At 36.7% G+C, this 25,759-nt stretch overlaps 1 protein-coding gene and 1 long non-coding RNA gene across 2 annotated transcripts in view; both read right to left on the bottom strand.

Moving 5' to 3' along the window:
* Positions 1-920: 920 nt before the first annotated feature.
* Positions 921-15,262, bottom strand: Zc3h12b (zinc finger CCCH-type containing 12B). The gene is made up of 5 exons (XM_026379493.1): positions 14,658-15,262; positions 6,864-7,003; positions 4,643-4,877; positions 3,875-3,981; positions 921-2,746 (listed from the first exon to the last, which is right to left on the bottom strand). The coding sequence occupies exons 1-5, from the start codon at positions 15,260-15,262 to the stop codon at positions 1,326-1,328; spliced, it is 2,508 nt and encodes an 835-aa protein (XP_026235278.1). The 3' UTR covers positions 921-1,325.
* Positions 15,263-15,384: 122 nt separating this feature from the next.
* Positions 15,385-25,759, bottom strand: part of LOC113175232 (uncharacterized) — a 36,790-nt gene continuing 26,415 nt past the window's right edge. The window contains exon 3 of the long non-coding RNA XR_003299941.1: positions 15,385-15,415. This is a non-coding gene — a long non-coding RNA (uncharacterized LOC113175232). The remainder of the gene's footprint in view (positions 15,416-25,759) is intronic.

The raw sequence follows: 25,759 nt of genomic DNA, 5'->3' as shown, positions 1-25,759 counted from the left end.
TTAGCAAAAATGCAGCATCCCCTTTAGAAGCTGTCTTTTTCCACTTAGAAAATCCCCTGGTTTGTTTCCTAAAGAAATTCTGCTCTACCAATGATAGACCTTATTGCCCAAAGGGTGAACAGCAGGAGAAAGTGGATTACATGGCTATGCACTGTCTTCCATTACATTTTATCCTGTGATGTTGAATACTGCATAGGTCAGAAGTCCAAAAAGCATCCATTAGTCCCTCCTTGTGTGAAGCTTTTGTATTCATCGTTTAATGCCACATGGGTTTGGCCATCTCTCCTGGGATAAGGGGAGTGGACTCTGGAAGTAAGTCCCTTAGTTCTGGTCAGACTCTTCTGCGCTGTGTAGTACACATATACTATGTGTGGAACTTGAGCTTATCCAATATCTCCTCTGCAGAAGGCTGCAACCTGTCCCCTAATTTGTTGAGGTGAAGAGACTTGGAAGTTAAGAACTGTTAATAAACATTGGCAAGTAAAAAGTGCAAAGGAAATATAGCTGGTTCACTCTGGTGCCTAAGAAAGCAATGTTCAAATATTGGCATTTAATTTTACTTTTCAATCTAGTTGAAACTATGAAATGTGACAAAATCATCAAGTCAGATTCATGATCTATACAGCTGTAGACTAAGGACTATGTACAGTCTACCTTCTCATCACTATATAAAAATTTATACCAGAGATACACACATACACATCAAAAATCAAATATATACATTCATACATGCAATATAATTGCTAATAGTAGGCTTTAAATATAGCTCTAGAAGATTCAATGTGACCTTATAATTTCATTAATAAAGAGAGTGAATGAGCAAATATCCATGCAATAAAGTATGTGTTTACTTTTAAATATATTTAAATGTTTCTATTTAAAAAACATAAAAGGTTAATTCAACATATGATCTGATCCTGATGCTTTTGCTCTTCAAATTGGATATATTATCCGTACTTTGAAAACACTGGTAATGGAATCCCTTGGGGCTTCTTGCATTTAGGCCTTTCCCCTTGGGTTTTGTCCTCCATTACCTGCATGGTGCAGTGCAAAGGACAGGGGACTTGGAGTCAAAGGACTTGGGTGTGTGTCTTGACTTGGTCATTTGCTAGCAGCATGACCTTGGTAGGTCACTTAATCTCACTGAGTTTCAGCTGCCTTCTCTATAGTAAAACCTACCTCACAGGGTCGGTATGCGCTTAAATGATGTAAACACTCCTAACTTTTAAAGCGCAATGCAAATTATTAGTTACTATGATTATAGTATTAGTGTATTATTAGCATTAATATTCATATGTATATAAAGGAACAAGTCCTTTGTCACGTCAACGTGCAGCCCTAAGCTTGGCAACAATCAAGGCTGCCAGTTGCTGGGCATCTGCTGTATGGGGATTCTTCTCCATCACTGCAAGAACGATGTTAGAAGGGAAAATATTGCAGAGGTTTTTGTAGGTCTGAAATTGGTGCTCTGGGATCATATGCTCCCTGGAATCATTGCACATTCCAACCCAAGGATTCCTCCAAAGCTGCTCCATCTTTTCAGGCACGCTCCGTACCATGACTGGCTCATAACATGGTTGCATGAGGCTGTTACTTAAGGGATAGGAGTGGTAGCCATAGGAGTCAGTTGCACAGGGCAGCGGGTCCCAGCTGGCATGCTGTTCACGGCACAGAGGAGGTCGTCTTTGCCTCATGGGGTTGCTCTCATAGAGGCGAGAATCAGAAATGCTGTCCATCCGTGTCATCACCAGGGCACGGCCTGACTGTGAAGTTGCCCCAGGATGGATATTAGGAGGCATGGGGTAGTCTCCAGGACAGCTGGATCGTGCTCCAGTTGCTGGGAGCTGGGCATGCAGAGCTAAGTGGGGAACTGATTGCTTGTGGGGGGCTTGCTTGGAATCCTCTGGGCCATAGCTCTGCACTCTCGTTAAGGCTTCATGGTAACCATGAGAAAAGGGCTGAAGACGGTTCTGAGATGCTGAGCGGTGCAGCTTCAAACTGCCTTCAGGATGGGCATCAGCTACAGCCAAGTACAGGTTGTTGTAAGAGGAATAGTTGTCGTTCCTGGTATGGCTCATGCGGCTGTCAGGACAGAGATTGGGATTCCGAGCATACACCCCCCGGTCTGCTTCAGCCATGTAGTACTCTCGATTGTGCATGCTGTTGATGTTCAGTTTGGAGAAGTCGCCTAACATCGAATAGTAGCCATGGTCCCCCATGGACTCAAACTTTGGGTATTGCTCAGCATAGTTAATAGGGGTCCCATGGCTGTTGGTAACCAGGATAGGGGGGTACTGCATGCTGGCCATGTGCTCCAATGAGGCCTTCTGGTGGGGGAAATGAGAGGATCCTGGCACTGGGCTGCTGGCCGAACGGGTGTTGAGTGCACCCACTGCATGGCTTTTGGGGGGTGGGATTGTGGGAACACTTAGGGCGGTCACAAGTGAGGGGACAGAGCTGGCCTCAGGCTTACGGGCAATGGACAGCCATTCCTCAGGCTCCACAGCCACAGACCGGATGCTGGGATCTGATTGGCGCTTGGGGGCCACACGTTTGACCTCTGAGGTTATCTCACCTTTGGCGCTAGACATCCCTGTACCACACTTGGCTAGGGTGCCTTCGCTCATGGTTTTCACTGTGGATAGTTTGGCACTGATGCGGAGCTCATCAGCCACCGAACGCTGGGGTTGGTTGGCCCGCTCCGGATGGTAGTATTTGCACTTGTGGCCGTAGGTGCATTTTTTGCCTGAAAAATAATGCCTTGGGTTAAGACTCTCTCTCATAGTAGTGTAACCCTCTGTGCCAGAAACTGTTGTAATAAACTGGTCACCCAGGTTATGATCAGACACTTTGAGGTTAAGGCAGAAAATTAACTGTCCACAAAGATGAGAGACAGACAACACCAAGGAGCATCACACACTGAAATGAGAGGGAGCAAGTGAAAAGCTGGGGAGGAATCAGCTGAGCAGTTGAATAGTCTTGCATTTCTGGTAATGTGCAACTTGGCCTAGGGATAATCTGCATGCTGAGGCAGCCTAGAGTAAAGGAAGGCAGTATGATACAGTACAAAGAACACAGGATTGGAGGCTAGTAGAACCCAAGTTTCAATTATAGCCATATTCCTCACTGGGCCGTGTGACCTTAGTAAACGATACTTTCCCCCTGAGCCTCATTTTCCTCTTCTGTAAACAAGCTTCATAATTATGTCTCTATTATAAGATCATTGTAATGAAGAGTTACAGGGTGTGGAAATACTCTGTGATTTAAATGTTGAGGAAAAAACCAAAATGCTCACCCCCCAAACAAAGAGAAAACAGACCAAGCAGGCCATGTTACAGTTAGGCTCATATACTTTGTATCAGAGGGACTTGGGTAAAGTACAAATATACTGTAGAAAACTGTACTAAAAAATAGAAAAACCAATGATAATAAAGTTTTTGGCAACTGGAAAGCACAGATCAGAAGAACAGGGTTTTCCTAATTGACAGAAGGTTCAGTAACCTGCCTGAGAGATATGTTCTTCTTGGGCCAAACCCAATTTGGTATTGCCTTTTCTGATTCAGGAAGTCAGGTAGGTTTCTGCATTTCTCTGCTCCCCACAACAATGTTTGGTCCTTAAGCACTAAAGCACATGTGTTATTTTAATGAGTGGCAACTAGTTTTCCCTTCAATTCTGGTTTCCTTTTCCTCAAACAGTTTCTAAGGTTTTTCTTTAAATGCTTAACTGAGAGTACAAGAAGATAAGAACTTTATCTCACAGAAAATGGACAAGCCAAGATTTCCCATTTGAAAGGGAAATCTGGAAAAGAAAAGTATTCATAGAGTTCTTATGTTTCCCTTAGAACAGAGCTCAGTTCTGCATATAGGTACTCACCATAAGGACATGGTTGCTTCTTATGCTCGGGAACGACAGGTCTCTTTCTTAAGAAATTTTCAAGGCTTGGTCCATGACGTCCTAAAGGATCATCTGGAGGCATAAATCTGAAAGCAAGCAAGCAATGGGTGAATGTCTTTCCTTCTGTCCCTATGCTACCTCTTATGGGAATTTCAGACCTTCATTACCTCTTCTCTGTTCTATTGTGACAGCCTTCTAACTGTCCTTCCTGCCTCAAGTCTATCTTTTGTTGACCCAGCATTTCTGCCTTTCATTCCTACTGGATCACATAGAAAGGATAATTTTTCCCTATGCATCATTCTTCCATGGATTATATGTTCCAACCATACTGGCATATCTGCTGGGTTCCCCCTACATGCCACCCATGTTCACTCCTTCATAGCTTTATTCATATTGTTCTCTACATCTGTTGTGTCCAGCAGCCCTCCCTCCTCTATCTGTAAACTTCATTTCAAATGTTATCTTCCCTAGGAAGCTTTCTCTTATCACTTCACATGGACAAATTAAAAATAAAAGTTTACTGTAGTGCTTATCACAACACATTGGGTGGCCTTTTTCTTTGTCTTTTCCACTATACTTTGAGCCCCTTGGGTGGGAGTCCTGTTTTTCATTTAGTCTTTTATCTCCATGGCAACCAGCATCATGCATGGTACACAATAAGTGTTCAATAAATGTATATTGAAATGAAATGAAATCTACTAGTAACTTGGATATAGGCTATTCAGAGCCTATTGGAACAAAACGCACTTGTCATTCACAAAAGAATACATCAGCAACCGCTCCTCTATAAACTTCTTCCATTCTGGCTTTTCAACTTGAAGGTCTCTGTAGTTATCATTGGATACAATGATGCCGTCAGAATCAAAAGCCAATTTGACTATGAACCGGTCATCATAGCAGACAACCCTTCTGCCCTGGACCCTTCGGGATGGTGTGAAGACAAGAATCTTTTCCTTCTCCAGTTTACGTAGAATATCTTGATCTGTTGAAATATGATTATATGCCACAGAATAGAAATCATGTTTGGAACTTAACACCATTATCCCCATATTACAATTACAAATAAAAGAGTTAGATGAATACGCTATTTATCCTTAAGACAGCAAGTGGGCTCAATTTCTGGCCATGATATCAAAATTGAATTGTGACCTTAGATAAAGTCACCTTCAGATAGAATGAAGGAACTGGATTCAGTCACATTTAATTTTTTAAAACTACCATGAAGAATGAGTAGTAACACTGATTGATATCCTACATTCTTCTTTCTTTTTTCTTTTTTTTTTTGGTCATACTGGGGATTGAACCCAGGGTTGCTTCTACCACTGAGCAACATCCCCAGTCCTTTCTTACTTTTTATTTTGAGACAGGACCTTGGTAAGTTTCTGCAGCTGTACTTCGACTTGGGATCTTCCTGCCTCAGCCTCCCAAGTTGCTGGGATTACAGGCATGTGCTACTGCACTTGGCTATCCTAGCATTTTGCACTTTAGCTGAAGGATCAGCCTCTATTGTGTGTGTGTGTGTGTGTGTGTGTGTGTGTGTGTGTGTGTGTTTCTGGAAATCAAACCCTGGTCCTCAAACCTCTAGGCAAGTACTCTACTATCAAGCTATACCCCCTACCCCAGCATTAGCTTTTGGGCTGATGAAGAAAACAGGGCAGTAGTTGAGGGTATGTCTGTCAGGAGGAAAGTAAAGCATCAATCCTAAGGATTTACATTTTTGGCTTCTGCTTGAAGGAAGGACAAAACTCAGGTGGAAAATCAGGCTATAGGATTTGAGTACTGACCCCCTTTCTTTTTGGAATTTTGATTGCTGAGGAGAGAAAGCTTTTTAGTTGGGCTTGAGTAGGGCCAGTACATGATCTCAGACTGAGGCTTGGAAGCCTGTTCAGCAGATAGCAGACAGCTCCACACACAGATCAGACAGCTATTCACTGGAATTTCTCATTAGGCACAATGGGCAAGACCTAATGCTCACTGGACTGCGGTCTATATGCTCTCAAATTCTGTAAGGAATTTTTGACTGCATTTATCATTGTAAATGAACATAGTAACACTTTACTGCCATTAAGAAGACTACATTTATACTTTTGAAGACCTTGGGCACTTTTGCCTTCATGAACTCCATTCTCCATAAAGAAATATTAAAAATTTCAGTTTATTTTAAATTTTTGTTGGTACTGGGGATTGATCCCAGGGCCTTGTGCATGCTAGGCAAGCACTCTACCACTGAGCTACATCCCCAGCCCCCAAATTTAATCTTAGAACTACATTGGTATAAAGTCAACTATAATTCAGTTATATTATTATACATCCAATATCATATTCATTTTTTCTTTTGATGTCAAAATAAAAATATTTTTGTGGAACTTTAGAAATATCATCAGCCCTAGGCTTTCAGCTTACTATGCTTCATGGATAAGTTGGTTCTGTCTTGGGACTTTCTACCTCCTACTTTGCAATCCCATAATCACTACTCTGGTACAGTATGAGATCCATTGTCTCTCATGGTTTCTTTAGTTTTTTGAAAATTTCAGTCATGTTTATAATCAGATTCATACCTCTGTAGTCTTAAGTCTACGATCAAATAGAAAAGCACTCTTGGTTTTCAACTATGAGCTTTATTGTTTGCTGAATTGAAGTTATCTCTAACTACTACATGCCACTAAACAATGATGGTTTTATATGGATCACTTTATCAAAACTACCCTTAAAGGGTGGGAATGTGGATCAGTGGTAGAGCACTTGCCTAGCATATGTGCGGCTCTGGGTTTGATCCCTAGTCCTGCAATAAATGAAAAATACAAATAAATCTAGTGAGTGTTTAAGAAATATACTTAAGAAGAGACATTTAAAGTATACTTAACAACTTAGAAAAATATTAATCTAAATTGGGACCATCAGCCTCTCTCTAAACTCTCTTGCTAGCTTTGCCTATAGATGACAAGAAATGTCTTATTTGAAATAATACCTGTAATTGGTGCATCAGGGCGGGATTGCTCCTTTCTCCAAGCAGGCACAAATACAGTGATATCCTTGTGGCCTTTTTCTAGAAACCAATCCACAGCAAGTTGTATTCCTCTACAGGAGAACTCTTCTTTATTCCCATGACTTTAGAAAAAATAGAGAATAAGAGGAAAGAGGATTAACAACAGATAGAAAAAACAAAAAATAAAAACAAAACCCCCAAACAAACAAAAAACAAAACAAACAAACAAACAAACAAACACTGAAAAGCCCAAGGGATTAACATCAAGGGATTAACAACACATATTTTTTTATTCCTTGATGATGCCAAAAATTATATTTTTTTGTTTCACAACAATTTTTTGGGTACTGGGGATGTTACAACTGAGCTTTGCCACTAAGCTATACCCCCAGACCTTTTTAATTTATTTTTTACTTTGAGACAGCGCCTTGAACTTGTGATCCTTCTGTCTCAGTCCCCTAAATTGCTGGGATTAACATTATAGTCCAAAGAATGTATTTTTAAAATATTTTTAGCTGTATATGGATACAATGACTTTATTTATTTTTATGTGCTGTTGAGGATCAAACCCAGTGCCTCACATGGGCTAGGTGAGTACTCTACCACTGAGCCACAACCCCAGCCCCAAAGAATGTATTTTTAAAAGAACAAATCAAACTTTTAAAAATTAAATTGTCACAAATATTTCCACATTATAAACTTCACAGAAGGCCACAGATGGTTAATAAAAACTCCTGTAGTAGCCTTGGTGACCATTGCCTATTATTGTTTTCATTTTCTCTCTATTTCTACTGCCAACTTTTCCCAAAGATTCAGATATTCAAACAGATGGAAAAATAGTGGAGGCTTTACCAGAGGGTTACATGGAGGATTAGTTGGGAGATGAGTTATTAAGCTTAAAAATAACATGACAGAAAAAGGATACATACATAAATATTGACAGAAAATGTTTATCACTTATATTCGCTTAATTAAATGTAAAGCACTAAAAATAATATTTTTGAAAAATTTAAGGTATAAGAAAAACAATAAAATTCTATAAAAAAAGAAAGGATATATGGCGTTGAGATTACATATGAGTATGTTCTTAATTTTTTTTTTTTTTTTTGAGATGGGGTCTTGCTGTGTTGCATAGGTTGGCCTTGAACTCCTGGGCTCAAGCAATCTTCCTGTCTTAGGCTCCTGAGTAGTCAGGTCTATAGACAAGTGCCACAGTGCCCATTTTGTAATACCAATTTTGCAGAAAAAAATCCATATATAAACTTAGAAAAATACTAGAAAGAGATACATAAAACATTAATTGTCATTATGTGTTAGATGTTTATTAGTGACTTATTTTATTTCCCTAATTCTAAAATTCCCTCAAAAAACCAAGCACTCTTTTATAACCAGAAATGATATAATAAGAGATGAAATTCTATCACAATTACTTATAGGAATAAACATTGTTCAAATTTAAAAGGCCACACAGAATTCATCTGAATGGAAATTGGAAGAAGGAAAATTAGCAGAAAAATAGGGAAAAGATGCATAGTATCTATTGCCACCATCTTCAAAACTCAAAAATTGTGTACCAGTTTTGTGTCTAGTTTGGCTGTAAAAATGATGATCCCTTAGCATGGTATCAGGTGCTCTAACATATACATAAATCACGCTAAATTATAGTTAATTAACATGCTCCAGTGGAAAAACAAATTGACATACAAGCACCAATTCTATCAAAATCAAGTGGATGTTGTTTGTTAAACAAGACTAATCAAGAGACAAGAACTGTTTTGTTGGTAGGCACATTAAGACAATATGATGGGGGCGGGGCTGGGGGTGTAGCTCAGTGGTAAAGCACTTGCCTTGCATGTGTGAGGCACAGGGTTTGATCCTCAGCAACACATAAAAATAAAGATATTGTGTGTTCATCTACAACTAAATAAATGTTAAAAATCCAGAGACTAGTATCAACATTATTTTTTTAAAAAGACAATATGATGGGTCCTCTCATGTTAGATTCTTCTCTTTCTCATTGGCACTCTTATACTCAGCTCCAACAGAAATTAGCTCTAATTACACATATTTTTCCCTTTGGGTGAATTCACATATAATCTCATGAGCCTCATGAATACATGCACTGCAAGACTTCCCATTATTTTATCACTTTTTTGGCACATTGCAAAAATTTATTAACTGATTTGGTTAACATTTCTAAGCATATGTTAGCCATCTTAAAAGTACTCAGTGACTACCACAGAGCAATTATATTACTCTACTCAAAGTCAAAAATATTTAAGGAAAAATGGGGGTACATTTAACTGCCAATACACTCCAAGGCAGCTTTGGAAACAGCTACCATTGATTGCTTCTAAAAATTGTTTAATGAGAAATCCCAGCATTTATAGGGTTAATATTGGATAAATCCAACATGAAACAGACAGATAGGGAAGTTGTGAGTTTTCCCCACTATAGTGATGGTAAATATAAAGAATAACAAAGGAGCCATGTGTGAATTTGCACACCTGTCATCCCAGCTACTGGGGCAGAGGCAGGAAGATTAAAAGTTCAAGGCTAATCAGGGCAATTTAGCAAGACTCTGTCTCACAATAAAATTTAAAAAAAGAGCTGAGTTCATTTCAACATTCATTGCTTGAGGATGGAATATAATTTGCTCCACATCAATCCCTAGTACTTTCCCTTTCTCTCCCCCCTCCCTCCCTTTGTTCCCTTTCCTCTAATCTACTGATATTTATTCTATCTATTTGTAGTATTTTAAAAATTAGTACATTATGGTTTGCATAAAAGTGACATTCACTGTGATATTTTCATATATGTGCATAGTAAAGTTTGGTCAGATTCATTTCTTGGTTCCCCCAATATTATGCATAACTAAAAGGAACTAATAAAAAGACAGGGAATTGATTTTTAAAAAGAGCTGGGGATGTAGCTCAGTAGCAGAACATTTGCCTAGCATGTGCAAAGCATGGGGTTCAATTCCCAGTACTGGAAGAAAAATAAAAACCAGAACTTGGGAAAATGACCAAAAGTATCATTAGAAAGGGAATTTAGAGGAAGGGGATGAAATTTCATTTTGTTTGGCTTTGCAGTACTATAATCTTGTTTTAAACATTGTTTATCTCCAGAAATAAATACAAGAATAACTTTTTTTCTTGAATACTGCAACTTTATATTTTATACTTCCAAATTCTTTGTTTTAAATATTTTATCATTAGAAATGTATATGCTTATGGCATAGAATGTGGAAAATGTATAAAATATAAAGAAAACCCTGAAGATCCAACTGTTTTACTACCACCCAGAAACAACACTGCCAGTATTTTTGATACATTTGATTTTTATATCAATTTCTTTACATACTGAGAATTGTTAAAAATCATGCCATTGGAGCATTCCATGAGTACATACTGAGCATTCCATGATACATACTGTGAAATGCCCAGTAAGAATCAGAAGGTAATATTAATCAAAGTAGCAAGGAAGACCTACAAAAGAGTTCAGTATGTAAAGTTTAATGCCCAATGAATGTTTAAGGAATGGATTTATTTTTTAAAAGAAAGCAATAAAGTAATGCTTGCAAGATAACCCATTTTTGCCCAAACATATAAAAGGTCATTTTGCAATTTAAAAAGGCTAAAAAGCTCAGAACCTGCAGTCACAGTGAAACTTGAATCTTGGTGAAACTACTCCTTACTTTTTCTTGTAAACTGCTTTAGGAACATATCATGATCCAGGCTATCAAGCAAAATTCTGCATAGCTGGCTTCTCCCTTGCAATTTTTTGGTAGGGTTCAAATATTTGAGCTTCTTTCAGACTTAACAAAGAATCCAGTGCCATTTACATTTCAAAGTCCAATTCCTCTGAATTGGATTTTTTCTCCCAAAGGAAACAGCTCTCAGAATGAATGTACCCTTTAGGATCTTAGCACATATCTTAGCATATTCACAGTATGTGAATCACAGGTACACCATTTCAAATGTTAAACAAATGCCATCAATGGCAAACAAAGTATCATAATTTTAACATAGGCTTATCCAACATGCTGAGGAACAACAGATGTTAACATGTAATTTGTGTAAGAAATACAAATCTCATGGTAAAGCTATAGCCAGCTAATGGGGAAAACTAGATTAAGAACAGTACTGAATTCATAAGTGGATTATAGCACTGAACTTTGACCATGTGAAATGTGATTGGAGAATAAGTGGGATCTGTAGGTAAGTAACCTGGCCAGATAAGAAAGACACTAACAAGGACAGATTTGGCAACACTTCTTTTTTCCTAGTACAGATTATTGAGTTGTGGGTCTCACACATGAGAGGCAAGCATTCCATCAACGAGCTACATCACTGGCTCTTTTTTAAAAAAAAATTATTTTGAGACAGGGTCTTACTAATTCCCAGGTTGGCCTTGAATTTTTGATCTTCCAGCCTTATCCTCCTAGGTAGCTGGGAATTCAGTATGTGCCATGATGCCCAGCTCATAGTTGGCAACTAAAGAAATCATGTGGTCCACTATGTACTGTCTTAATATGCTATTAAAGTAAAGTTGAGTAGTAATTTTTTTTGCTTTATTAAACTCATGTGAAGTACCTTTAATTTAGCAAAGCAACACATCAAGGCATAATTTGCTACCGGCACAGACTAGATATGTTCAAACTAATTACCTATGTAATTAATCTCTTCACTATTCTTTCCAAACAAAGTAACTATAGAATGTCCTTCATCCTCAGGGATCACTGAACAAGGAAAATCTTATATCACCATGAAGTCAAAATCCCTAAGAAACCTGGTTTCTTTTTATCTCCAACTCTAAAACACAAAACCCATTAAGAAGGGCAGGTTTTGGGAAATAGGCCCAGTCTCTGGTGTTCTGGGTGGTCTGGTGTGGGTAGAGATTGAGTTGGGCAGGTCATATACCCATTAAGCTTAAGAATCACTCTAGCTTATGACTACTAGGAGAAGAGCTGAGATACTTCTTTTTTTTTTCACTTTTGAGTAAAAAAAATCATCCTCTGCTTTTAATTGATCCACTGCATCATTTTGATTGCTGTAGTGCTGTATTTGGGTCATTTAGCTTTCTCGTTACTATGCTTCTGGTTTCCCCTCATTAAAACAGGGATGATGTTTTGTCTGCTTTATACACCTTGTGTTGATGCCATCAGGATTAAAAAATTAGAAAATCTGTAAATGTATTCTCTGCTACTAGTAGAAATGCCAAATATTCTTAATAACATTAATGGCCACACAATACTGCATGATGCTGTATCAAAAGAGAATTAGAGTCAGATTCTAAGCTTTGATACTTATTACCTATATAACCTTGGACAGTTATTTAATCTTTCTAAACCCCGAGCCTCCTCACCTCCAAAAATGAAATGAATTAGTCCATTTTGGTGGGATTTTCAGTGAGGATTAAATTACATATGCAAAAAGACCTGGCATAGGGCTGGGGATGTGGCTCAAGCGGTAGCGCGCTCGCCTGGCATACGTGTGGCCCGGGTTTGATCCTCAGCACCACATACAAACAAAGATGTTGTGTCCGCCAAAAACTAAAAAATAAATATTAAAAATTCTATCTCTCTCTCTCTTTAAAAAAAACGACCTGGCATAAAATAGATTTTCATAAATCTCAGTCTTTCATTCATCCAAAGCCTGAAGTCTTAAGTTATAGTAATTACTGTGCTAATAACTAGTTATGTACATTAAGAGAGGTCATTTAAACTTTTTAGTTTCAGTTTTCAAATCTGTAGAATAAAGTTGCTATGTGTATTAAACATGACTATATACTAAAATGTACTTCCAGATAGCCTGCCAAGCTTTATTCCTCTATATAGCAATGGTATGGTTCCTTTTTTTGTTCAGTACTGGGGATTGAACCCAGGGTCTTAACCACTGGGCAACATCCCCAGACTTTTTTTATTTTTTAATTTTTGATACAGGCTCTCGCTAAATTGTTTAGGGCATAACTAAATTGCTAAAGCTGGCTTTGAACTCACAATCCTTCTGCCTCTGCCTCCTGAGCTGCTGGGATTACAGACATGTGCCACCATGCCAGCCAATGGTATGATTTTTTTTTTAAAGAGAGAGAGAGAGAGAGAGAGAGAGAGAGAGAGAGAGAGAGAGAGAGAGAGAATTTTAATATTTAATTTTTAGTTATCGGCAGACACAACATCTTTGTTTTGTATGTGGTGCTGAGGATCGAACCCGGGCCACACGCATGCCAGGCGAGCGCGCTACTGCTTGAGCCACATCCCCAGCCCAATGGTATTATTCTTAAGACTTAATTTCCACCTCTACTTCTTGTACCTCATTAGGAGCACCCTATACTGGGCCACATATTGTAGGAAAAATAAGGGATGCATAAAGCAAGTTCCTTGCCCTCAAATACAATGGGATAATATAATTTAAAACTTTCCAGACTGACATCCTCAAAGACAATGGGGTAATATAATTTAAAACTTTCCAGACTGACACTTTTATTTTGTTCTGGTTTTGTATGATTTAAGGAATGCAAGTGAATCCATCAAGCAATGGTGGACCTGATGGGTAGTAGGATCCTGATCACTGGGCATTTTAAGCCGAGGTTGGATGACAATTCACTGGGGAAATAGAAGGGATTAGTGAGGCTCTCTGACATGAAATAAAAAAAAATCACATAAGAGTACAGAATAACATATATAGGCACTATTGGTACTATATTAGTATCTCATTGCTGCTAGTATTTAGCACTTAGTGGCTTAAAATAATACTGATTTTTCTCTTATAGTTCAAGAGGTTAGAAGTTTAAAATCAAGATGTTGACAAGGCTGCATTCTTTCTGTAGGCCTCAGAGGAGAATCTATCTCCTTGTCTTTTTCAGCTCCTGGTGGCCATGTACATTCCTTGGTTACTAGGCCCCTTTCTTATACTATTGATTTTTATTTCCTCCATTGCATCTCCTATTACTACTTATTCTTATCCTGCTGCTCCCTCTAATAAAGACCTCTTCTGCTTACATTGATTCACCTTGATGATGATTAATCTCCTTCTCTCAAGATCCTAACACAAATGTAACTGCAAAGTCCCTTTTCTCACATAAGATAATGTTTTCATAGGTTCTAAGGATTAAGTTTTGGACATCTTTTGGGTCTATTCTTCAGTGTACTGGAGGAATTGTAGCTCAGAGATAATTGATGAGATCATAAAAATCAGGAAAACCTTTGTGAAGATGGTTCAACTTGAAGGGTATGAAGGTAAAGAGGTCATTTTTAGGTTGGGAAATGATAAGAGTATCAGGAAAGGGACTAGAAATCAGCATAATTTATATGGAGACCATTAAAAAGGATGATATAAATGCAATAAGTATTATAGGTGTGTTCAAATGGGAAGAGGAAAAGGTCAGATCATAAGGAGTCTCAGAGACAGACAAGGGGATCCAAAATTGGCAGAAGAGCAATTGAGCATTGCTGAAAGTAAGTAAGTCTCCAAGTGAAATTATGAAGACAGCATTTCAGGATGATTAGTCTAGCTAAATAAGGATGTGACAGCAGACCCCAAGAGCTAAAGGGCTATGACTCCTCTGAAGCATCACTGATTATCAGAGCTGATTTCAAAACACCTGAAAATAAATTTGCAGCAATTTCAAAGGAAAGAGAAAAGGCAAGGGCAGCATCATGATAGACTCTGTCTACAAGACACAGACAACAACTAAGGGCTTCTTTTCAAAGGAATACAATTTATATGAGCTTGGGACAGTTTTTTTTTAAGAGAGAAAAAAAATCACTAGTCTTACCTCATAGCCACATTACTTCCATCAATGACAATTGGCCTCAAATTGTCACTATTGTCTATTTCATCTTCAAGAGACAATTCAGGGCTTGCAATCTCTCTGGAGCCAGGCCCACGGGGCACTAACAGACTCAAGTTGACCTGCCCTTCTGAGTCACCTTTGTTCCCAAGTCTGACAAGCTCTGCCAATACATCATTTATAAGTGATTCTGGACCCAGTTTATTCAGCACTGATTGAATCTGTTCCTCAGCATAGCCCAGCTTTAGAGCAAAGTCCATCTTGGCTTGATATTCCTTCTCTATGTCGAGCTTACCATCCTGTAAAATGCTGCTCTGGGAGAAGCTTGGACGATCCAGGCAGGGTGATCGACAGAGCTGGCGGTGTGGCTTGGAGGGCATCTCCTTTCTCTTCAGCTGACCATCTCCAGGTTGGCAGCTGCTGTTGTTGCTGCTCTTAAGGCTCAACTGTTCAGGGTCACTCTCAGAGCTCATCCACTCTTCAGAATCATTATTGCCCTGCTCGGTACTGTCCTGCTTTGGATGCTGCTTCTCTTCCTTGGAGGCACTCTTCTCCATTTTTGGTGTCTCCACTGCAGCTGTGGCCGTCATCCCGTTCAGTGGATAGTCTGAGGTCTAATCAACTCTTTTTCTTTTTAGCCTGCCTGGAATCCATGTACAGTGACATTCCTCTGTGGTAAAATGTGGTTGCAATGGTGCAAAAGTTTGCCTGTTTGGTTTGGTATGTTCAGATGTTACCAGTCCCTACAAATAAACACATGCCACAATCATCTTTAGTAAACTTCTGAAAAAGAATCTAATAGAAACGTTTCTTCCTAAGAAACTACAGATTCTGTCATTTGATTTTTCTGCTTACAATGATTAGCCTTGCTTTACATTAAAAATAGTCTTCAATTCTAATAATTCTAGACAAAATATCAGTGTTGGCAGTAATGTTGTAATTTCCACATATACATATACAGCTAAAGTTTTCATTTGTCACTACAAGTTTGAGAAAGAAAAACACTGCATTTCAGTAGGGTGAAAAGTATGTGTATTTCTGGATGTGTGCGTGTGTGTGTGTGTGTGTGTGTGTGTGTTGTGCGCGCCCATGTGTGTGTGTTTGTATCTCCTTGGAAAAACTTTTTTCTTCTTTTCTGCGAGAGAAATGTTTCTAGATTCTTCAGCGTACCCTGGCTAAGGCTGAAATCCACTCCTGAAGAGCATTTCCTATTTAGCATTACTCTTTGCAAAATATCAGGAATCCCATCAACTAAACAGACTGAACAATGATTAAAATTGTTTTCATACAACTGAAGTAGTCTGTAAGGGTAACAAATAGGCATATTCCAGATGTAGATGGTGGTATGCACATACTCTCGAATATATATGTAGTCTTATTTATTTGCTCATTTATTTTGAGATAATGGCTATTGAACCCAGGAGCACTCTACCACTGAGATACATCCCCAGCCCTTTACAAGTGTTAATTTTGAGACAGGGTCTTGCTAAATTTCCCACTGGTCTTAAGCTTGGGATCCTTTGCCTCAGCCTCCCAAGCAGCTGGGATGACAGGCATGTACCACTGTACCCCACTGCAGCCTCTTTTATTTATTATAATTGGTAAACAAAAGGAGAAAACTGTATGGCTACAGTGGTACACTCCTTTAGTCTCAGCTTGTCTGATGGTTGAGGAGGAAGGATTGCTTGAACCCAGGAGTTTGGGGCCAGCCTGGGCAATAGACCAAGAAGCCATCACTTAAAAAGGAGAAAACCAACACAACTTTCATGATAAACCAGAACATTTTAAAAAGAATATTAATTACAGAAGAGAATTATGGACTACTTTTATTTACAAACTCCTCTCACCTACCTCATCTTTCTTGGCAGGTTTCAATTATAACCTGTTTTCTTCTCTTTGAATATCAGTTTTCTCAAGTGTGTGAAATGCGGATATTGATAGCCATCTCACATAATTGTAAGGATTACATAAGATGAGTGAGGAAAGTGCAGGAAACACCGTGTTTTTTTTTTTTTTTTTTTTTTGTGCTGGGGATTGAACCCAGGGACTTGTGCATGCAAGGCAAGCACTCTACCAACTGAGCTATATCCCCAACCCCTGTAGGTTCTTAATCTATATAAAAGAGGAAGACCTGTAAGTACTGACAAGATTCTCAGGCACCAGCTGTGCTCATTATTATAAACCAAGTCATCTACCTAAGCAGTATATTGGGAATTTCCAGTTACATCTGAATTCCATTTATGCCTACAAGAAAAAAAAAAAACCACCAATAGTTATAACAATGGCATGGATAACTGCATGATTACTTTAGGAGTCACACTTGGAAATATATTTATATAGAAGTGACACATCAGAACTGACATTCAGTCAGCATGTAATCACTTCTGTAATGATTACACTATTACTTTTGACTTAACAAAATCCCTTTAATGAATTAGCCAAACACATTCACCCATTTCCTTCTTCCTTTTCCATAAATCTTTATTACTAAGTTCATTTCCAAATAAGTTCTTCATTTGCTATCTGATATTTTATTCTCTTAAAAATAATTTCTGGTCAGGTGCAGTGGAGCATGCCTGTAATCCCAGAAGTTTGGGAGGCTGAGGCAAGAGGATTACAAGTTCAAAGCCAGCCTCAGCAAAATCGAGGTACTAAGCAACTCAGTGAGACCCTGTTTCTAAATAAAATACATAATAGGGCTGAGGATGTGGCTTAGTGGTCGAATGCTGCTGAGTTCAAGTCCTGGTACACCCCCCAAAATAATCATTTCTAGTGTACAAAGGACAGAGATTTTCCTCTTAAATTTACTCAAAGCTGCAAAGTCACTGAAAGCAACTATTTATAGGATTCTATGTACACTTTTGGCAAATGAAAGGTACTTTTAAAAGAAAAATTCCATCTCTCTTAGCTAGTGGGACATTGAATACTTTTCTCCTTATCTACTATCCAGTACTTAGCTCTATTTACCTTGGCATTGATGGGATGGGAATGCAGCTCAGTGATAGAATGATTGCCTAGCATGAGTAAAGTCCTGGGTTGGATTCCCAGTGCCCAGAAGCAAAACAAAACACACACTGATATTGGTGTGAAAACTTTCCTAATGTTTATGAAGACATACAATAAGAGATTTAAATTTATGGAAAATCCCACAAAGATAGAGAACCCTTATTAAAATCACTATTTATAATTGCAAAAGTTTGCCACTTAATAAAATAGAAAAGAAATACACAACTTAGCAGAAATAAACTTGTGTTTACAATTTAAAGTTGTAAGCAAGAAGATTATTAGAAAAATATTGGTTATCTTTCTGAAAACAAATAGGTGTCGTGTGTGTGTGCATGCACGTATGTGTTTTATATGCAAACTTCTTGGGACAAGATAGCAAGAATGTCTTTTCATTCAAAAGAATTGTCACTGAGTGACAGACGCTTTGGCAAGCCCCAGGGTTAGGAAGAGAAATCAGAACTGAGTCTGTCCTCAAAGAACTAAAAAAATGGTAAAAAAAAAAAAAAAAAAAAGATTGGCTAGATGTGGCCCTATGAAGTACTGAAACAGCTTCTATAGAGGGTGAAAATCTGAATTACAGGTAAAGCTGAGATACTTTTGAGAATAAAGGGAGTGTTTACAAATATTTATGCCAGGAAAATTGGCATAAACTGGGGATGTCCCAGAATACCTGGATATATGGTTGATTACCCAAATTACTTTCCTATTTCCACTGACATGTACTGTGAAAACTCATATCTCAGTGGGGTGTGAGGTAGGAGTGGTGGATAAAAAGATTAGGAACAATTCAAGAAGAATATTATATTTGAAGTTATTTTGAGACTCATAAATAAATATATAAAGAAATACAAAATTATTTACTTAGTGCCAAAATATTAGGGTATGGGATATTAAACAGACAAGAATCCTGACCTCAAGGAACTTACAATGATGGTGGTGGTAAATGGAGATATATAATAATCAAATTCTTATATAATTACATATTGTGGCTCAGTAATTTAATTGCTAAAAGGTATGGGAAACTATGAGTTGACCCTTAAGGGAAATAATGATAATTTCCTGGGTGGAGAGGAATTTTTAAAATTATAAAGACATAAAGATCAATGATATAGAGTGTTGGTCAATATCTCATGCGTAATATCACTGGTGAGAAGGATAAATGAAAACATTGAGGATATCCTAAAGAAAACACTCACTTTTGGGGCTGGGGTTGTGGCTCAGCGGTAGAGCACTTGCCTAGAATGTGTGAGGTACTGGGTTTGATCCTCAGCACCACATAAAAAACAAATAAATAAAATAAAGGTATTGTGTCCAACTACAACTAAATATATATATATTACTCACTTTTTCCCAAAAAGGAAGGGGCGTGGGGAGAAAAGCTTCAAAGATGTTGCTCTAGCTACTACTTATGACAGATGTTAAAAAGAATTGTTACCTTTCATTGTTATTGAGTTGAAAAAAAATCACGAATGTGTTAAACATTGGCATTCTTTGGAAAATTACATTAGTCAGAAAAAAATTATAGGACTGGGTATAATTTGTTTTAAGAGTCTAACAGCTTTGTCACTATGTGTTACAGGTACAGAGCTTGACTATAACTTGCTTAAGAATTTCCACTAAGCAAAATATATTAGTCTTCTACTTTCTTCTCTCTTCCCCAGTTCTTTCAGTATGAAACACAATTCATTCAGTTTGCATTTGCACAGAGCAATTTTCCAAGATCAATCTTCAAGCTCTACTATAAATTTCACTTCATCTTTCCAAAATCTATCAAAGGACAACTTATAGGGAGATGTAAATATCTGACCATGTCTACTGATCTAAATCAATGGTAATGTTCCAAAAGGCCCCCAACTAATAAAAAAAAACAATTCATAAAAATAACAATAGGGCTGAGGTTGTAGCTCAGTGGTAGAGTGCTTGCCTAGAGTGTGGGAGGGTTTGATTCTCAGCACTGCATACATATAAATAAAATTTTAAAAGGTCTATTGACAACTAAAAAACATTTAAACAATAACAATTACACAACAGCAATTTTCATAGGACAGAATTACTTGGCAATAGACAAGTCAATAACAGAATAGAAAATTATTGATTTTCTGTTGGTGGTTGAACTTCTTGTTCAGGGAATGAATATTTTTTGGCTTTCCATTAAATATTGTATTTTTATTAAATTATTTATTCTAATTTGTTATACATGATGGCAGAATGCAGTTCATTTCATATTACACATATAGAGAACAATTTTTCATACCTGGTTGTACACGAAGTATTTTCACACTATTCGTGTCTTACATACATGTACTTAGGGTAATGATGTCTAACTCATTCCACCATCATTCCTACCCCTTTGCCCCATCTAAAGTTCCTCCATTCCTCCCATGCTCCTCCCCATTACCATTATGAATCAGCATCCTCATATCAAAGAAAACATTCAGCCTTTCGTTTTTTGGGATTGGCTTGCTTCACTTAGCATTTATATTCTCCAACTTCATCCATTAACCTGCAAATCCCATGACTTTATTCTCTTTTAATTCTTAATAATGTTCCATTGTGTATGTATACCAAAGTTTCCCTATCTATTCATCTACTGAAGGGCATCTAGTTGGTTCCATAATTTAGCTATTGTGAATTGTGCTGCTATAAACATTGATATGGCTGTGTCCCTGTAGTATGCTGTTTTTAAGTCCTTTGGGTATAGACTGAGGAGTGGGAGAGCTGGGTCAAAAGGTGGTTCTGGGAATGAATATTTGATAGAGAGTAGGAACACCTACTTAGACTAACTGTCCTCCCCTCCCCACTGCAGCAATATTTTCATAAAAGCCATCCTTAGAGAAATACACATATAAAAGAATGACCTGTATGGAATTTTTGGTGCATCTCAGGTAATTGAGAAGTGGCTATAGTTCAGTCTTCATTAGAATACTCCCCCCCCCCTCTAAACTGGATCACTCTTTTTAGGATTAGCTTTATAGAGAATAAATACAGATCTGTATTGTATCAAGTCGTCAGATTTTACTTTAAAAAAGATAAAGAGAATAAGTTCTTGTGAAAATATAGTAACAGTAATAAAATATGAACATTTATATTTTTATTGCATCTTAGAGTTGCCTAAGTGCTTGCACACAATGCTCTCAATCAACAGAGCTACATCATTGTCTACAGAACTCAGATTATATCCCACTTTCAATTCCCTGTGTCAAGCATATCAGCTAAAGAAGTCACAAAAGCCCCAGGGAGAGATACAAAGTTAAGGCTTTGCTTGGGAGGCAAACGGGGTTGAAAACATTATATATTCTCAAAATTAAAAAGGCTCACATAAAGGCACTCTGAAAAATCCAAAATTCAAATCTTCCTATTTTCATTTATAGTAAATCAATCACAGACAACAATTATATCATAAAGAAGAAAAATATTTGTTTGATTGCTCCTTCAACCCCAAACTACACCCACCTGTTTGTGTAATCTTGAGTGGATTATAGTTAGGAACACTTAGCAAAGAATTAAGTCTAAGGAATAGCATATTTTCTGTAGTTTGTAAATATGGGACTTTCCTCTAGCTATGAGAGCAGTCTTGGTAACCTTTCTGGTTTTATATTACTATCCAAACAAAATTGATTTTTTCTTTTTTTCCTTTTTAATTTTTTTATCTTCAATGCATTCTCAATATTACACATGTCACAGACAAAATTGTCACAGCTAGAGCTAAAAACAACTGAACTTCTTTAAAACCTAGGATTTAATTTCAAAGGAGATCTAAAAGCTTTGCATGATTAAACTCCCTCAATTCTTATCCTACACTCACACATCAAATGGTGAAGCTTTACACAAAATATTTATAGATCGACAGGCTGATTTTCATTACCCACTAATCCTTTTAGTACTTCAAACACAATAGACATAATGATTTGTTTTCAAGATCCATTATACTGGCGCTGCTCAGCAGTACAGCACTTGCCTAGCACGTTTATTAAAATAAATAAATAAATAAAGGTATTCTGTCCATCTACAACTAATTTTTTAAAAATGATCCATCATACCCAGTTTTGGAGTTGGTGCTCATTTTCCAACTACTTTCTACTGACACTTATTTCATTAGGAAGGGCCCATGCACATCTAAAACACTTTGCAACACACCCTCTGTTCAAATGAATCAAACCACATTTATAAATGAAACCTGAATTTATACTGAGTTTATTCTCCACTACACAATAATATTTTCAGTGCTTAATATTCTAAAATGAAAAGGATGCTATAGGTTACATAACTGTATTCTTTTATATATATGAAAAAGGTCTAGAGAAAGATCAGTTGAAATTCATGTGGGGGAAGCTACATCATATGCTGCAGGAGAAGGTCTCTGCTAGAGCTAATTGTGCAATGAATGTGTATTCTCTGTACACTAGTGATTGCGGGAGAATGATTATGAAAGGGGTTTCTCCAGAGAACATGTTGACTTCTGAGTCATTGGTATAGTTCCTTTCTTTCTCTCTCTCCCTTCTCCCCCGTTTCCCTCCTCCTTCTCCTTTATTTTTCTTTCTGTTCAACCTGTCCTCACCCCAACACTCATTTGGTAAAAAGCAACAGGGAAATATGGATGTGTCATCTTATACTTACAGTAAATTTGAAAAAAATAGTGCCTTTAATAATGACTTTAATAGCAATAAACATCCTGAGCATCCCATTAAATTAACAACACTGGGTTTGATTCTTCTTGATTATCTTTAATTTGATTTCTTTGCAAAACAAGTGGAAAAGAATACCTATTTTTTTTTTCATATTCAAACCATTAGACTAAAAGACAAAATGATAAGAAAAGTTTTGAGGAGCAGTTCAATATTACAGCCATGTAATAATACAGCAGTTGCAATATTACATCCAGCTTGATCAAATTTTGGTAAGCTCCCCAAATCTCCAAGATAAAATTTGAAATGTATTAGGGGGCAAATGGGAATAGAAAAGAAAGGGGGCATAGAAGGATCTCAAAGGTTACTATTCGCTCATAAGTCCTAATTCACTTCCTTTCTCAAACAGTTATGTATAGATTTTTAATGTCTTTTCCCTTACTCAATTCTCCTTTATGCCTTTCTTTTGCGCTTATTGAATATTTTAAGATGACATTTAGATTTCATTATTTTTTCACTGTTCTTAAATTGATATTTTATTGTTTGTTTTAAGAATATATATATATATATATATATATATATATTGCTTTGAAGAATTCTTTTTTTTTGTTTAATTATTTTTTTTATTTGGGGGCATACCAGGAATTGAGATCAGGGGCACTTGACCACTGAGCCACATCCTCAGCCCTATCTTGCATTTTATTTAGAGACAGGGTCTCATTGAGTTGCTTAGTGCCTCACTTTTGCTAAGGCTGGCTTTGAACTCATGATCCTTCTGCTCCAGCCTCCTGAGCCACTGAGATTATAGGCTTATACCACTGTGCCCAGCTACTTTATGGCTTATTGATACATTATAATTATACGCAATAGTGGGATTCATTCTGACATATTTGTACGTGCATATAATCTCATCAATCTCATCCCTTCTCCATCCCCTGTTCTCCCTTCTGTTTTTGTGAGATTCTTTATTCCTTTTCTCTCTCTAGGTTCAGCATATGAGAGAAAACATTCAATTCTTGACTTTCTGATTTTGGCTTATTTCACTTAGCATAATGTTCTTCAGTTCCATCCATTTACCACAAAATGACATAGTTCATTTTTCTTTATGGCTGAGTAAAACTCCAGTTCCTTCATCCATTGTCTGCTGATGGACAGCTAGTCTGATTCCATAACTTGGCTACTGTGAACTGTGCTGCCATAAACATTTTTATTCTTATATCACTATAGTATGTTTATTTTAGTTCTTTTTGGATAAATACCAAGGAATGGAATAGCTGGATTATATGGTGATTCCATTCCTATTTTTGGAGGGGAATCTCAATACTGACTTCTATAGTGGTCTAATTGTATGAATTTGCTGTTCCATCAACAATGTCTAAATGTATTTTTCTTCTGCATGCTACCAGCATCTATTGTTACCTGTATTATTGATGGCTGCCAATCTAACTGAAGTGAGATGAAATCTTGGTGTGATTTTGATTTGTATTTCCCTGATTGCTAAGGATGCTGAACATTTCTTCATGCATTTGGTAGTCATTTGTATTTCTCTTTTAAGAAGTATCTTGTTTACTGCATTTACCCATTTATTGATTGGGTTATTTGGGTATTTTTGTGATAAGTTTTTTAAAATATATATTTTATTTTTTAAAAGTTAATATGTGCATTATAGGAAAAAGAAAAGCACAAAGAATAAAGTCTTCCAGTCACAAACAACTTAGTTGGATGTGTCTCTCCAAGTTGTGTGTGTGTGTGTATATATATATATATATATATATATATATATATACACACACACAACATCCCATTTTGTGTAATTGAGATTGTAGTGTGCATCATGCTTTTCCACATATGAATGTTCACCAATTCAAAATTCCTAAGCATATGAATATTTTTGGTAACCAAGAATAAACTATACCAATTCAATCTGTTACAAAAAAATTGTAATCCTTTCTTGGGGATGTGGTAGGTTTTTTTTTGTTGTTGTTGTTCTTTAGATATTAATTCCCTGTAGGAAGAGTAACTGGCAAGGAGTTTCTCTCCTTCTGTAGCCAGTCTTTTTAGTCTATTCATTATTTTCTTTGCTCTGTGAACACTTTTTAATTTGATGTCTTGGTTTTATTTCTTGAGCTTTAGGACTCTTACTAAGGAAGTCAGTGCTGACTTATATCAGAGTGTTGAGTCTATTTTTCTTTTCTTGTGGCTCAGAGATTCTGGTCTAACTTATAGGTCTTTGATACACTTTGAGTTGACTTTTATCAGGACATATTTCCTTTTCTCCTTTTACACACACACACATACATATATTCATATAGACAGATATATATATATATATATATACACACACACACACACACATGCATAGTGTGCATATACACACACCATATATGTTATATATATATATGTACATATACATAATCCAGAAAAGTTACAAATGCAAGAATCCATGTTATAATCATTATTTTATTATCTGCATTCATTTCCCATAGTCCATATAACTTTGCTGTCATCCACTTCCTTTGTACTACTATTGGCAAATATATTACATGTGTTATACTTCTTATTTTAGGTTCGACAATACATTCTATACATATTATTTGTGTATATTTAACTCAGTTGAGAAGAAAGAGGAAATATACATTCATTTAATATTTTATAATTAATTAACTTTACTGGTAATTTTGTCATATGAATTCCATTTAGTATCTGTGATCCCTTGCTGTCAGGTTGAAGAACTTAATATTTTTTGTAAGGTGGGTTTACTAATAAGAAACTTTCTCAGCATTTTGTTTATCTGAGAAAGTATATTTTGCCTTCTTTAAACAAGAGAATTGTGGATGAAGAGTTATTGGTTTATTGTTTATCTTTCAAGAAATTTCAATATGTGATGCTACTGCCTTATAGCCTCTATTATTTCTGCTGAGAAGACAATAATGTCTTATTAGAATACTTTTGTAAGTGCCATGTCATTCATGTCATTATTTTGTAGCTTTCAAGATTTTCTCCTTATCTTTGACTTTCAACTAACTAAATGTATTAATTTGTGGCTCTATTTGTGTTTATACTTCTTGGATTTTATTGAGCTTCCTGGATTTATAGGTTATTGTATTGACAATAAATTTAGAGCATTTTTAGCTATTATTTCTTCAAATATTTTTTCTTCTTCTATCATCTTTCCTTCTACTACTGGCACTATGTATATATCGGTGTGTTAATGTTGTCCCACATTTCTCCAAGGGTCCATTAATTTTTCTTCATGCTTTCTTTCTTTTTATTTTTTGGTTTGCATAATTTCTATTCTTTTTTCAAATTTGCTAACTCTGTCTTCTGTAGTTCAGACCAAATGTTTTTTCCTTTTAGTATTTTAAAAATTTCAGTTATAGTAATTTCAAACTGCTAATTTCCATTTGTTTTTACTTTATAATTTGTCTTCATTGACATTCTCCATTTTATAAAACA

The sequence above is a fragment of the Urocitellus parryii genome, chromosome X, assembly GCF_045843805.1.
Source record: "Urocitellus parryii isolate mUroPar1 chromosome X, mUroPar1.hap1, whole genome shotgun sequence".
Classification (NCBI taxonomy): Eukaryota; Metazoa; Chordata; class Mammalia; order Rodentia; family Sciuridae; genus Urocitellus; species Urocitellus parryii.
Note: the sequence above shows the minus strand (reverse complement) of the source record. Positions and strands in the feature narration are given on the sequence as shown.